This window comes from Aulostomus chinensis, chromosome 23, assembly GCF_037954235.1.
Source record: "Aulostomus chinensis isolate RoL2024-O1b breed Wild chromosome 23, RoL_Achi_v1.0, whole genome shotgun sequence".
Lineage (NCBI taxonomy): Eukaryota > Metazoa > Chordata > Actinopteri > Syngnathiformes > Aulostomidae > Aulostomus > Aulostomus chinensis.
Genome location: NC_141342.1, coordinates 12474271 through 12490163, shown reverse-complemented (window position 1 = coordinate 12490163; position 15893 = coordinate 12474271). Strand labels below are relative to the sequence as shown.

Sequence of the window (15893 nt, the reverse complement as noted above, 5' to 3'; positions counted from 1 at the left end):
TTGACCAACGTATGCTGACTTATTCAGCTTTTACACACAACATTTCTCTTAATCCTCCACTCTCTCCACTCTAGCACAGATCAGACACAGTGCAGCGGGGGAGGGGTTCTTAAAGGGCCAGCTGGCAGCTCTGCTCTCAACTCTGCTCTCAGCTCTGACAGAGATGGCAGAGAGCGAGCAGAGAAGGGAGGGGCTCTTAAAGGGCCGGCTCTCAGCTCTGCAGTCACACTGTGCAGCGCACTGAGGCTCGTATCTCCTAAACTACAAGGCCTAGGGATTTGCCGATTACACCATTGGATTCGGGCCAGTGTCAAGGACGCGGCCTACGGCCGCACGGGGGCTCAGGCCCTAACAACGCTGCTTGCAGCTTTAATTTCAATTATATTTGTTTTCTTAAGTGCAATGCTCGTCTTCAATGAGATGAAAATCCTATTTTATCTGATGTGCATTGTTTTTCTTCCCTCGATTCACCTTGTTCCTACAATGTTTTTGTGTGTGCAGTGGTCAGTCAGGACTACGTGACATCATGTTGTCAACATGACAACACCAAATTCTTTTAAACAGATGAACTTTGAAAATTTGAGTTGGCAAGAAATGAGCCGATAAACATCATCGTATATTCATTTATAAGCAAAAATATCTAAGGAATGGAGTGACTGTACAATAGTGTGTCTTTTTTAAAGAACCCAAGTGTATCCTGTGGTCTTAACATACCAGTGAAAGTACAGCTGAGAGATCCATCATTTATCCGGAAGGCCCAGCGTCCAGGTACATTCACGTTGCTGCTCAAGCGGAAAGTAGAGTTACTTCCTGTTGCAGTGTCAGAGAATGATCCAGGGATTGAGAAGTAGTGGCTGGAACCGATTGTGTCATATCCAGCCTGGACAGTCATGTCAGACAGAGAAAAGTATTTTCAAATCATTCGTATTTTCATTTGTATATTACAGCACTCAGATATCAACAAGGCAAAATTCATTTTATTCTACATGGCATATAGTTTCAATGTCTCTCACCTGAACTGTTTGATTTGTTGAAGCTATTGTCCCAAAGTTCATCAGTACAAACGAGTCCTGGCCACCAGAGATCAACACTGCCTGCACAGTTGTTTCCTGAAAAAAATACTCAGGCTTTTAGAGTGAATATAATGAGGTTAACTCTATGAAAACAAACAGGTTTATTTAATGTGTGTTTACAACAAGATTACTTACTCTTTCATTGGTTGGATAGTATGGTACCACATACCATGTTGCAACAAACACCCAGCTGGCAGTAAAGTTCAACTCTGGGAAGTACTCTTGAATGTCACTTGTAGCTTGTTGGAGAACACTGCCATTGGTGTATTGGTTGTCGAAAACTGCACCATGTATGCTGTTTAAATCTGTCCAGAATGGAGCAATGATGTCTTTGGATCCATCTGTGGGGAACATCTGAGGTGTGGTCATGTTCAATGGTGCATCAAAGCTCAGATGTCCATTGATGTTGACCTGGGCAAAAAGCACTTCTCAGTATTTTGAATCACAACACATCAAAGAATATTTACTTGTCTTTGCATACAATAGATGCATTGCAGGTCTACTTTAGAAAACATACCATTCCATATATTCAAAGACAAAATTTGTGAAGACTGGAAGAAATTTAATTTAAAAGAATTTAAAAAAAGAACCATCCCCATCAACAGAAAAGAAACAGCATCAGTATCAAACTTAAGTTACCCATTTATGGCTTTGCAGAAATACACTGCTTCACACTCAGGTACAGCCTGTACTTTGTCATACATATTCTGCCACGAGACTCACTCTCTGCCTGGAGTGATTTTAGCCTCTGGCATTCTGCAACAAGCAGGAGGGGGCTACAAGCTACTCAGTACTTTAAGAGATTGTGATTATATGTTTGTCATGTAAAATAGTGGATGAGGCTCAGGGAAAACAGCCTTTATCAGATCGGGAGTCCAAACTCCCTGGAAGGAAGCCAAGAAGAGGAGTGACACGAAATGAAGCAAGAGGACATGAAGAAAAACACGAAGTCTTAAGTGGTCCATTTCTTTTGTATTGGTAATTAAATATGGTGGCTGTTTCTTGTAATATATTTTAAATTTATAGAATGACAAAATAAACTGTAACTTTTGGAGATAATCTTTTCAGATGGCCTGATGTGACAGTCACAATGGTAGTCACTGATTGTTGTTGCTTCAGCAGTGGTAAGAAAGAGCTATGTTGCGCTGAAACGTGAAGTTGGACTGAGATCTCTTGTGAGGACAGGGACACAACATTAGCAGTCTTGCTTGGACTAAGTCGGCGTTTCAGTCTTGCTCAAATCTAGCAAAGCCTTGTTCTGTTGTCTGTTGAACTTATTCACTGTTTTTAGCACTTGTATAGACCTCCTGATAAATTTCCTCTGTACGAGATTTGACAGATACAGACAAGATGATGCTCTTGCACAGGCGCTCCATTGACTCTACATTGGGTGTGCATCAAAATTGGGTACAATACTGCCTCCTGTAAAGCTGGAGCAGGTAAGGGCTGTTTCCAAATTGCATCTTTAAAACACAAAGCAAATTCACTTACAAATATCTCATTATATGACCGTCCAAAGTAGACAAAAGGCTGTGCCAAGGAAATGGGAAGAGAACTTTCATGGAGTTCACGATGATTTATTTCTCCAATAGTTGGATAGAAGGGGCCTAAAATAAAAGACCACAAAGAGACACATAAAAACATTAATAGAGAGACAATTTTATACTGACCCTCTTTTACAACCTGAAAATTAAGGTTGGAGTTTAGTAAACTATTAAAATAAAACGGAGACATTTCAAGTCATTGATTTTTGGTTTTCATAAACTTAAACACATGTAACCTTTAACATCACTGAAAAAAGAATCATTTTAAGACAAACATCAAGTTCCTTAGCAGCTTAGACTAGTAAATTTTGCAGGGTGAGCACAAGGCTGTGCTGTGAGTGTGGTTCTTTTTAAAGAGTGAATATCACTCAGGGAACCGTGATAGTAACATAATTTCCCCTGATGATGAGAAATGTCAGATGATGATATGTAGTGAAGTGTAGTGTAGTGTAGTGTAGTAAGATAACTGCAAAAAGTTTAAGTTGGACCCATTTCTGCCATTGGCCTGTGACTGTGCCACACACACTGGATGCGCACAGTGACATGCAGACCCATTCAAAATTTCCCAGGAAATTTATCATTGCTAGTCTTCAGATTACAATTCATCTGTTTTCTGCATAACTTGGGCTCAGCTTTAAAACTCTTCAAATAGAGGATTTGCTGAAATGTAGGTGGAGAGCATTAATGGGAAATTGACTTGTCGAATTCTACCACTGGGTGGTCAGTGTTCAACTCTGTGGGATAATAGCTACTTATGATGTAGCCTGAAGCAACACAACAAGCAAGAGACAGTAGAACACAAACTAATTCAGAGACTTTCAGAGATCCACAAATTGAAAATCATCAATTAACAGCTTTTAAGTGCTGTGTTGTAGTACTGAAAGAGAAACCATGACCTGGATGACTGACATTTACATCTCAGGAAACAAGTAATCACGATACTGATAGGAAATAGAAGCATGACAAAAAGTCACCTGTCACTTCCTGCTATCAGACTTTAAGACAGGTGTATACAGTACTTCATGAACCTGGCTAACGACACAGCGAGGTGTCAATGGGTTGGTTATTGCCTAAAATTTGTCTTTTGGGAATACAACTCCCTACTTTGCCTCTGCATCACTGTGCTCGGAATTCAACTACAGATCAAGGGAAGAACAAATCTTGACATGAAGGCAGATTCAGAGGGACTTTTTTACTTATTATAGATAAACAGATATATTGACATATAATCTGTCAACAACAATTAGATATCAAAGGAGAGAGTTACTCAAACATTATTTGTCTAAAATGATCAATTAATCCAGCATATTTACATACCATTGAAAGGTGAACTTAGTGATCCATTGTCTACCTGGAAGGCCCAGCGTCCAGGTACATTCACATTGCTGCTCCAGAGGAAAGTAGAGTTACTTCCTGTTGCAGTGTCAGAGAATGATCCAGGGATTGAGAAGTAGTGGGTGGAACCGATTGTGTCATATCCAGCCTGGAAAGTCATGTCAAACAGATAAAATTAGGCCTGTAATTATTTTGCTTTGTATATCACTGCATTCAAATTTTAACAAGGTATAGCAACAGTATTTACATCCCCATCACCCCTTCTCCCACCCAAGAGGAGAAGGAGCAAGGTATGCAGTCAGCTCTAGGCCTGACTCAGGGGAGTGGGCGCCCCTGCCATGCATAGTCCCGTGGGCTTGTGATTGGGCATGGGACACAAGCTCAGGATTGATCACCCTGTAGCTGGCCACCTTTGATGAAGGTGTCTAGTGTTGAAAGGCTGAAACACCCCGACTCAAAAAGGAACACTACTGATGATATGTCCTAAAATTTACGTTGACACAACCCCCACACCACTCATCAGGGCAACTCATGTGACTTAACATCTAATGGCACAATGGACAGTAATACCATCTCATCCTGTGTTGAATGAATTTGTGTATGGCTGATAGTTTTAATGGCTCTGACCTGCACAGTGTGATCTGTTGAGGCGATTGTCCCATAGTTCATCAGTACAAACGAGTCCTGGCCACCAGAGATCAACACTGCCTGCACAGTTGTTTCCTGAAAAAAAGAGTTTTTAGGTTTCTACCTTAATGTTAACGATAACATACAGTACAAAACCATGCACACTGTATAATGTATGCACTAATTTCAAAGTTGACTTAACTATTTCTGTGGTTTCATCGTCTGGTAATATAAAAATACCACTGTATGAATAACATGTTTTTTCATGTGTTTCACAATTTAAACAAGTTGACTTACTGTTCCAGTGGTTTCATCGTCTGGTACCTCATACCATGTTGCAACAAAGACCCAGCTGGCAGTAAAGTTCAACTCTGGGAAGTACTCCTGAATGTCACTTGTAGCTTGTTGGAGAACACTGCCACTGGTGTATTGGTTGTAGAGAACCACACCTCTCGCATCATCTAAATCTGTCCAGAATGGAGCAATGATGTCTTTGTATCCATGTGCTGGGAACATACGAGGTGTGGTCGTGTGCAATGATGGCATAAACGTAAGATGTCCATTGTGGTTCACCTGAAAAAAAAAAGTTCTTAGTGATTTTGTAATGTAAAATATTGTGTCCTACAACATGTAAAATGAAGTTCCTCTTGATCAAAATCATACCATAACATGGATTTTGTCAACATAGTACAAAACAAATTAACATACGTATATTTGGTGATACGATCGTCCAAAAACCCCAAAAGGCTGTTCCAAGGCAATTGGAGATGAATATCCATTGAGTGGACGATAACTGGGTTCACCCATAACTGGATAGAGGGGTTCTGAAGAGGGCAGAAAAAAGGTAAATAAAGAGAAAAACAAATAAGCAGAATGGGACTTCAATCCTGACCTTCATTTTTCCAGAAAAGGATTCTTAGTATAATTTAGTTCAGTTTATTTCAAAGGAAAATGTGCTGGAGGAATAAATCAAAACAAGAGACAAAACCACACAAACGACACAGGAGCTTTCCGGTCAACCTCTAAATTTGAAACAATGAACATAAACACATAAAGAAAGATAACACAAATAAATGCAAGAAACCATTAAAAGTAAAATCAATACATAATCTTATGATATGGACAACAAATTACTTGGAATATTAAAATAATTATCACCTCTGCCAATGAGAGATAGATACACACAGACCTATATCTATACACGTATGTATATATATATATACACACATATATATACATATATATATATATACTGTATATATTCATCCTGTGGTCTGAACATACCAATATAAGTAGATCCCAGTGGTCCATCGTTTATCTGGAAGGCCCAGCGTCCAGGTACATTCACATTGCTGCTCAAGCGGAAAGTAGAGTTACTTCCTGTTGCAGTGTCAGAGAATGATCCAGGGATTGAGAAGTAGTGGGTGGAACCAATTGTGTCATAACCAGCCTGGAAAGTCATGTAAGACAGATACAATTAGACCTGTTATGATCATTAGAGCCATTACTCAACAATGCAAGAGCCATATTGATTTGCAAGGAATTAATATTCCTGTCTTTCTAAATGAATCGTATTTTGAGGGCTTCAACATGCTCAAAAATTCACACAAAAAAAAAAAAAAAAAATCAGGCCTGGGGAAAATATTAAAGATTCCAGAAAAACTCACATGCATGAAACTTAGATTTGTGTAACCTGATGAAACCTACAAGGCACACTTCTTTCATTTTCAGGCTCAAAGACCTACAAATATCTGTCGTGGAGTATCCAGCTTTTTGGCCGGATATACTGTATATTGTGAACGCAAGCTGAAGTCTCTCCCATGGAGCCGTATCTGGCAACACTATCTCCCCAGTTGGTCATCTTCCAAAATCTTGGATGTATCTTGAACTTGGAACTTGCAGGTGAAGTTTATCATGTTTCTCCCTTGTGCATTGGTGTTGTCAGTGTTTCCCTGTGCTGTCTAAAGTTCTGCTGGATAGGGTACGTCAACACCATACGCCAAACTCCGTGTCGGAGTGGGCGGACTGCTCAGCTCAAACTCACTCCGGCAAAAAGACTACGGCTGCAGAGGGTATACTGGCATGGCGATATTCCCCTCTAGCTCCGGTCACTCAGTGTGAACACAACAGGCACCCCAGCAATTTGGGGACAAAAACAACTTTTGTGCAAGTGTGAAAAGGGCTTTAGATGCCAAATCAAGAGGATTTCAGCCATTTTTATTTGACACAATGTGTCGAGGTTGTCACGGAAAGTTATGACACTAGTTGGGAGTGGTTTGAGGCATAGCTTCCAGGTGCTGGAAAAAAAAAATGAATTCAGACCAGCTCTGCTTAAGCAGGGGGGGCAAATCAAGCCTGACAGCCTTGTCTATAGAACACAGGGTGAAACCCTGCGAGGAGCTTCATCCAAATCTCTTCCAATTTGGTCACCGTATACAGCAGACCTCACTGATGTTAAATTGCTAAGCTTCCTGGTTGTTACACACTATGTAGACATGAGATGGCAAATTCTGATGTTTCACCAATCCACACATGAAACTTTGCCACAATGGACTGGTTTAACCATGTTGAGTCAAGTTATCAAAGCGGGAGCTTAGCCAAAAGGGGAAGCTCTTGAGATACCTTCAACCTACGTTCCAACACTCACCTATGGTCATGACCTCAGGGTAATGACCGAAAGAATGAGATCGCAAATACAAGCGGCCCAAATGAGTTTCTTCCGTGGGAGAGACAAAGCGTAGAGCTGCTGCTCTTCCGTATTGAGGAGTCAGTTGAGGTGGTTCAGGCATCTGGTGATGATACTTTCTGCACGCCTCCCTCAGAAGGTTTTCTAGGTATGTCCAACTGGGAGGAGGCCTCTGGGGCGACCCAGGACGCGCTGGAGGTATTACATCTCTCAGGATGGCCTGGGAACGCCTCAGGATACCCCGGAAGAGCTGATGGAAGTGGCTGGGAAGGCGGTGGACTGAAATTCCTTGCTGAGGTTGCCATGTATAATAAGACCTATAAACATGTCCCTCGACTCCATGACCTTTACAAAACTGGAAGTCTGCAGTATTGAATTCTGTCTGTAATTTTTTTTGTCATTTTCAGACTTTTCACATTTCATACTGTCCTTAGAGGAGCTTTATCTGATTCTGACTCATGAGACCTCCTGGAACTATAACATTGCAAAACTGTGACAACCCTTTCCCGCATGGTTTGATCCGTTTCAAATTTCCCCTTGGATAAACATCCCAGCCTGAAGACATTCATAGGTCAGTATTTACCATTAGTCATAGCTCCACCCGGTGATTAAAGGAAATAGGTCAGAAGTAACAAACATCGTCTGGTTGACATCAAGTGAAGACAACACAGTACAAATTTGATGTACAACAACATACTATTTAGTAACCATGTCTGCTCTAGCGCCGCCTGGTGAAAACAGGAAGTAACTTTAATGACACCTTAATCTGCTCAGGTGACAAGCAGACTAACGTGATCTACTGAGCTGCAACACATGCCAACAGGTTTGAGTGCAAGGGCCCCCTTACAGCTGCTTGGGAATTATTTGTATGTAAGTGCATTCAGATTCAGACAAGTCCAAACAACTCCCAACAAAATTTGTATTTGTTGTGATTAGGATACACTTTTAATGGCTCTTACCTGAACATTTTCAGTTGTTGAGGCTACTGATCCATAGTTCATCATTACAAATGAGTACTGACCACCGGAGATCAAAACTGCTTGCACAGTTGTGAGCTGAAATAAATATTTGTGCTTTTAGAGTGAATTTAGTAATGTTTCCAGAATGATAAAATAAAGAGCACCGTATGAAATGTTTGCATTTCCTTGTTTTAAATAAGCTGACTTACTGTTTCATTGGTTGGATAGTATGGTACCACATACCATGTTGCAACAAAGACCCAGCTGGCAGTAAAGTTCAACTCTGGGAAGTACTCTTGAATGTCCCTTGTAGCTTGTTGGAGAACACTGCCACTGGTGTATTGGTTGAAGAAAACTACACCACTGACACTGTAGTCAAAATAGGTCAAGAATGGAGCTATGATGTCTCTGGGGCCATGTGCTGGGATCATCTGAGGTGTGGACCAGTACCATGATGGATCAAAGCTCAGATATCCATTGTTCACCTGGAGGAAAAAAAAAAACATTTCACAGTAATTTGAAACATAAAATCTCTACTCATTTCATTTGTTTTGGCATGTGTACATCAATGTGCTCAAAACACACTGCAGTTTTACCAAAATAAAAAACACAAAACAAATTTACATACATATATCTTTTTTTTTTTTTTTACATATACATACACACATACATATATCTGATTATATGATCGTCCAAAACAAACAAGAGGCTGTTCCAAGAAAACTGAAGAGGAATATCCATTGAGTTCACGATAGAGTGGTGTTCCAACAATTTGGTACAGAGGTTCTGAAAATAAGAAAACAACACAAAAAAGAATTGAATAAGTTGAATGAAAATTCAATACTGAAGAGGAGAGTGAAATCATCAGGGAATACTTTAACAATGAGCATACAGTAGAGTACATGACAATACCTTGGGACCCTTCAATCGGGCCTTAAGGAATTTGGACTGAGGAGGCTACTCTTTGACTGGTAGCTTCAAGAGGGCCATTTTATCAGAGGGTCGCCAGGGTCTCTGTCCATTTACAACAAGTTTTTGTCCCACCCTCTTTAATCTGAAATCTTATGACATTTCAGAAAACCCATTTCACAAAACAGAATGTTTTGTCCCATGTTGTGTATTCTTTGGTGTTGTGTTCTTTGGATCGTGTGAACTAAATTACTGTGATTCTGAAGGCGAAAGCACATTGACCTTTCAGGAAAGACAACATTTCAAAACACACAGGCTTGTCTGGTCACCCTCTGAATGGACAGCAATTGTAAAGATAAAGTAAGAGCATACAAACTAGAAACAAGAATCTCCTGTGGAAATGTTGAATGGACCTGTGTCTCAGTGCATGCATCCAGTTTTTGAGGCACAATTACAGACTTGAAAACAAAAACCTTGAACACTTGCAGTCTTTGTAGCCTCATACATTTTTGGTTGAACTAAGCCGTCTGAGTCATGAGACACTGAACTAATCGCAAAGGAGACACAATCACCACTGTATGCAAACAGGTAATTGGACTTGGAAAAACGTGTCACTCAAAAGGGGAAGAATACATTTCACTAAATTTGCAGCACAATTCATTTGCATATATCAGGAGGAGCACCGGTACATGAGAAAAAAAAGCTAATGCTAGTGGTCTGGGTGTTAGGTCATACTTAAGGGGTCAAATATTGAAAACCCCAAGGTAGCATTAGCATGCTACTGGTCATGACCCAGGTGTCCAAATGAAAAAAGAACACAAAAACATTTCCATGCTCATGCTATCATGTACGAATGCTAATGTTCGGGGTGCAGCTGAATGAGCTTGGGCAACAGGCTCTTATCAAAACCATAGGTCCTACTGGCTTGATGTTTTAGTTCTCTGCATACCAAGATAGCAAGGTATATGTATTTTATTGTGGGGTCAAATGTGATGACACGAAGGTCAATTGGGAAAAATATGGACTTGTTATTTGTGGAAAATCCTGAAAAGTCACACGGGGGAGTCAGTAGAAAAGCTGCAGGTCTCTCCTGGTCCCTACTTTTACTCAGAGGCTGTTAAGGCAAACACTGTGACAATGTCACTTTAAATACTATTGTTTGTGCTAAGGAATTTTCCGACAGTTTTCATAAAATCACTGGTGAAGATCTGACGAAAATGTTTTGTTTTGTTTTCACATAATTGCTACTATGGGTGCCGATTCCGCATGTGCTTCAGGATCAGCGGACCGATGGTGATTCCCCAGCGCCCACGTGTGCCAGGCATCCTCCCCTTGTCATTGATTTGCTACTCCCCCGCTACCGATCAACACATTTCATTGTAATGTCAGATAAATTGTCAAAAAGGCTGGACAGCAACTTGCTGATAAACTAGCATAGTGGTTGATTTAACCAACAAAAATGGATAAATTCCTTCTAAAAATACCCCAAATATCCACCAACACTGTCTTCCAGTGAGAACCCTACAACGTCAACGATTTTTTTCCCCTTTATTTTCATCGGATCCTTTTACGTTAGGTTACATCGGCATTAACTCTTCATATGCATCACCAGTGTGAAGACTGAGTGTTTGTGAAAGAGCGTGTGTTGGTGCACATGTGGAGGAAAGAGCATACATGTGTGTTCACTGTGGCTGCTGCTGTTAATTGATCTAATGTGCGTTTTGCTGTGAGACAAATGTGTGCGGGTTTCAAAATAGCAATGAGTCATGCAAGCATCGTGAGCTCCCACCAGCAGAAATATAAATTGGTGCCATATCGAAGTGTTTGCAATGTTCAGTCTGTCCTGGGTGCCAGGGTTACAGCAGCCATCAAAAACGTTTTAAACGACTCTTTTTGGGATGACTGGAAAATAGCTGATATCAATCAATATGATTCACGATGTCAGCAACAAGCACAGATGTCAGTATCCATCATGATGACAGTGCATCCTGTGGTCTTAACATACCATCATGAGTTGATCCGAGTGGTCCATCATTTACCTGGAAGGCCCAGCGTCCAGGTACATTCACATTGCTACTCAAGCGGAAAGTAGAGTTACTTCCTGTTGCAGTGTCAGAGAATGATCCAGGGATTGAGAAGTAGTGGGTGGAACCAATTGTGTCATATCCAGCCTGGAAAGTCATGTCAGAGAGATGCAATTAGGCCAAACACCCCATGATAACTTTTGAAAAAAAAAACAAAAAAAAACCCTGTATTTTGTTGTGTGTAGCATATATTCTCATTGCTCTCACCTCAACTGTTTGACTTGTTGAAGCTATTGTCCCATAGTTCATCAGTACAAACGAGTCCTGGCCACCAGAGATCAACACTGCCTGCACAGTTGTTTCCTGAAAGAAATATAATATCAAATATTGTTTCAGGTGGTTCTATAAAAAGGAACACTGTATGAATGCAAACACACGTTTAATGTTTTTCACAATTTTAAACAAGATGACTTACTGTTTCAGTGGTTTCATTGTCTGGTACCTCATACCATGTTGCAACAAAGACCCAGCTGGCAGTAAAGTTCAACTCTGGGAAGTACTCTTGAATGTCACTTGTAGCTTGTTGGAGAACACTGCCATTGGTGTATTGGTTGTAAGAAGCTACACGATTTGTGTTGTAATGGAAATCTGTCCAGTATGGCGCTATGATGTCTCTGGATCCACGTGCTGGGATCTTCTGAGTTATGGACATGTGCGATGGTGAAACAAATGTCAGATGTCCATTCCCTACCACCTTAGAAAAGAAAAAAAAATTAACACACAGTTCTGTGTTTTGAATCCAAAAAAAAAAAATTGCATCTTTTATGTCACAAAATATACAATATAATGTATTTTGCTGAGTTGATACAATAGAAATGTACTCACATATATCTGATTATACGACCGTCCAAAATAAACAAAAGGCTGTTCCAGGGAGATTGCAGGAGAACCCCACCAGAATCCATAAGAGATTGTTGTTCCATTAATTGGGTAGAGGGGTCCTAAAGTAACAAAAGAATCAAAAGTTAAACAACACAAAGATAAGAGGAAGGGCCTTCCATTTTGACCTGGAACAGAATCCTTAGGACTGAGCCATTCCATGGTTGGAGACAAGAGGTTGCAAACATACAGAAGTGATTTGTGATGAAATGCGTTTGATTAGATTCATGGGAAAAAAGCTCATTTCCTACAAAAATGACACAACCAGGGGCATTGTTAAGACTGCAAGACATCTAAGATTTTAGCCCTGCAGATCAAATCTTTATTTTCACTGGGGGCCGGGGGTTTCTCCCCTGGGAAAATTTGAAAATTGGGCTGTTGAAGATACCATTTGACCATAGTTTGAGAACAAAAGAAGGCCAATTGTTTGGGTCCCAATCGTAATATTAACAAAATGAAGCCAATTTCCCTCTACACCTAAAACGTTCCTTACAGTAATTTTTCATCTTGTAGACTTTATGGAACAAGTTCATGGATAACGAATATTTATGAAGAACGTGATTTGAACCTACAGAGCCGTAAGTAAGATTCTCTAGTTTTCCAAACCAAGTGTCTTAAAGCGAGCGAGGTGCAGAGACTGGCTACTAACTCGAGCTAACAGACCATTACGTTGGAGCTAGAGCTGGCTGCTTTTCGCATGAATCTGAGCTGATGGACGTATTATCTGAAGTTGGGGGAGATGATGTCTCACTCTCCACCTCTTACACTGCCCCCCAAAAAGCCGTATATCCATATTAACTAACCACTGAACGCTGCTTAAACTGTAGACAGACTCTAGTAATATCAGTGAGTGACAGAGGGGGAAACAACTGAACGTTGGTGTTGAATTTGCAACAAATTATTCAGACTCCACAAGGAAAGCCAGGTCAGGTCAGGGTTAGTAACAATGTTGCAATTGTGGCTGCTGGCCATGGTGATTTTCATTGGGCAGTTTATTATATGTGGGCCTATATTTTTTAGGCATTTTTAAGGGGCAATAAGCAAAAGATCCAGAGCAACAGACCCGAATGCCCAGGTCTCACGATCCCTGATCCCTTCTATCGCTCTTTGCACATGTGGCTCAGTGTCGAATGGCCAGGGGCCTCGCGCAAAAAGACCTGTAGATTTAGTACAGAGATGCAGGCTGAGGAAGAACCCTGAGCTCTAAAGGTTATGCACACAGTGACGATGTAAACAGGAGTCTCTGGGGCTGTTTCTTCCTTCGTCATTTAATACTGAAACTTGTACAATTAGAAATGAAAAACAGCACATGCCCAACACACACGCAAGAACATCAGGGACCTCATGTTCGAAGGCCCTGTATGCACAAAAATGTGGTTCAAGCCCCTTCAAGTTCATGTTCCCATACGCTGAGAGTGGAACGACAGTGGAAACGTGCCACCCTCCAAGCAAACTTCATTTCTACTGTTTTGGAACCACTGGCAGCACTCAAGAGGCGATGCTAGTGAAAGCTCATCAAAGACAATGATGAAATCTTGACACATCATGTCTGCAGTTACATACGTGGATAAATGTGTGTGAAAGAGGATGCAAAAAAAAAAAAAAAATATATATATATATATATGTACTTGGTCCAAAAAATAAGATGATAAATTATTCAACTGTTATGATGACGGGCTCATCTGTGTCTGATCCAAGCTGTGCCGTGCCAGCTATGTGGGAGCATCTGCATGTCAGCTGGCCAATCCTCAACATCCTCAGATTGTGCTTTTGTGGATGTGAGTGCAGCTCTGATTAAAAACCGGCTCCCACTGCTTTGTCATTCACCACACTGGTCAGCCAGCTGATGTCACCCATTAATTAATGAGCCGTTGAATGAGGGGTGTGTCAAGGACGGAAGGTGAGGCGGATTTCCTATTCACACATTTCAAGTTCAACTTGGATTCTTTAATGGAAATGAATCCTATTCACTCCTCAGTGAGATCCTGGCTGTACTGAAATGACATGTTGACATACCAGTTGTTAAAAAGCTTAAAGACAGCGAACTGTGGATGGGCTGAGGAGCTCAGTTATACTCAGGGAGGTGAAAGTGGAGCTATGATGAACACCTCCTGAGCTACCAAGTGAGATCACAACATGTATGATGACATCAAAACAGTCATGCAGGTTATGCAGTCAATTAAACTGTACAAAGCAATCAACCATTCTATCATGACATAATGTAACTACTTTTCTTGAGAGTGTGTACTTCTCTGTCTGCTTGGTGCACATGAATTTCACTTTTACAACATGATTTGGATGTGACTGTATTGCTGCCTTGATAAAAGTAGAAAACCAAAAACTCAAGCTTCAACCGACCTGAACTCTGAGGAGTCACCGCACCTACGAACACACAAACATCAATGGGCATTAAAAGATACCAACATGAGCACGTTTTAAACCACAACCAAAGGGAATTGAATTCTGTACGTACCTATCAGCCCCAAAAGTAGCACAGGCAACATGAGTTGATTTGCCATTCTGGTAACTCAGAATTCAAATCTGTTGACCAAATCAGAGGAACACATTTCAGACCATATGTGGAGATTTACATATGAAATGATATTACATTTGAGACTAAAATAAAACAAACTCACAAGGCTCAACAAGTCAGAACTGTTCTGTAAAATTGTATTTTAATTTTAAAAAGTATTTGAATCGGATATTAAGTTCTAAAACATTTATCATACTGTACGGGAAGTTGCTGTTGCAGTGCGTGAATGGTTTAAATCAAATAAACCCAAAATAAAACCGATAATGCATCAAAATTCTACAACACAAAACTACAATCAAGTTGATACTCAGGAGCATTTTTATGAAAACACAATCCTACTGCATTGAAACAGTTCATAATGTTAAGCATTACAAAAATACATTTTTACCTGTTCATGTGTGCTTCCTTTCTTCTTTTTCCTCTGATCCTGTTGAGACTTCAGGGCTGCAACTTGGCTTTATACAGGTAAACTTGGCACGGAGCCATAAATTTGTTGTCTGGCCAGTTACCAGTGTATCGGCAAAACTGATGGAATTTTTTTAGTTCCTCATCCCAAAAACAATGACATGACTCATGATAGACAAATTGAAAGGAATAATAAGGGCATCCTAAGCATGTTAAGCAATTTCTTCACAATATATAATTATCACTCCTCCTGGAACCGTCACCTTACCGGGGTGGAGGAGTTTGAGTGCCCTAGTGACCCTAGGAGCTATGCTGTCGGGGGCATTTTACCCCTGGTAGGGTCACACAAGGCAGACTGGTCCTAGGCGAAGGGCCAGACAAAGAACGGTTCAACAGACCTCCTCATGGAAAAAACAGCAAGTGTAGTGTGTTCCCTGCCCGGAGGGGCACCAGGGCCCTGCCCTGGAGCCAAGCCTGGGGTGGGGGCTCGAAGGCGAGCGCCTGGTGGCCGGGCCTTGGTCCGTGGGGCCCGGCCGGGCCCAGCCCGAAATGGAGACACAGGCACGTCCTCCCTTGGACTCACCACTCATCGGGGTAACCGGAGGGGTCCAGTGCAATGTGGTTTGGGTGTCAGTTCCAGGCGGGTGCATCAGCTGTCTGAACCACAGACATGGAAGCTGGCTTTTGGGACATGGAACGTTACCTCTCTGGTGGGGAAGGAGCTGGAGCTGGTGGAAGAGGTTGAGCGTTACTGGCTAGATATAGTCGGCCTCACCTCGACACATAGCTCTGGGTCCGGAACCCGAGTCCTTGAGAGGAGTTGGACTTTCTCTTTTGCTGGAGTTGCTCCGGGTGAGAG

The 15893-nt window shown here is 41.2% G+C and overlaps 1 protein-coding gene across 2 annotated transcripts in view; it reads right to left on the bottom strand.

Moving 5' to 3' along the window:
* The window catches only part of LOC147239632 (alpha-tectorin-like), a 29520-nt gene extending 13627 nt beyond the window's left edge, over positions 1-15893 (bottom strand). Inside the window, exons 1-19 of one of the 2 annotated variants that reach the window (XM_086194867.1) lie at positions 15018-15893; positions 14570-14637; positions 14455-14478; positions 12043-12158; positions 11633-11911; positions 11425-11520; positions 11139-11304; positions 8895-9010; positions 8434-8709; positions 8225-8320; positions 5864-6029; positions 5288-5403; positions 4877-5152; positions 4580-4675; positions 3935-4100; positions 2565-2680; positions 1209-1484; positions 1014-1109; positions 715-880 (exon numbers count right to left, since the gene is read on the bottom strand). In XM_086194867.1, coding sequence (XP_086050993.1) covers positions 715-880; positions 1014-1109; positions 1209-1484; positions 2565-2680; positions 3935-4100; positions 4580-4675; positions 4877-5152; positions 5288-5403; positions 5864-6029; positions 8225-8320; positions 8434-8709; positions 8895-9010; positions 11139-11304; positions 11425-11520; positions 11633-11911; positions 12043-12158; positions 14455-14478; positions 14570-14615 — 2689 coding nt within the window. In that variant the 5' untranslated portion in view covers positions 14616-14637; positions 15018-15893. Of the gene's footprint in view, positions 1-714; positions 881-1013; positions 1110-1208; positions 1485-2564; positions 2681-3934; positions 4101-4579; positions 4676-4876; positions 5153-5287; positions 5404-5863; positions 6030-8224; positions 8321-8433; positions 8710-8894; positions 9011-11138; positions 11305-11424; positions 11521-11632; positions 11912-12042; positions 12159-14454; positions 14479-14569; positions 14638-15017 lie in introns of those variants that run through there. The other variant, XM_086194869.1, reaches the window with a different exon arrangement.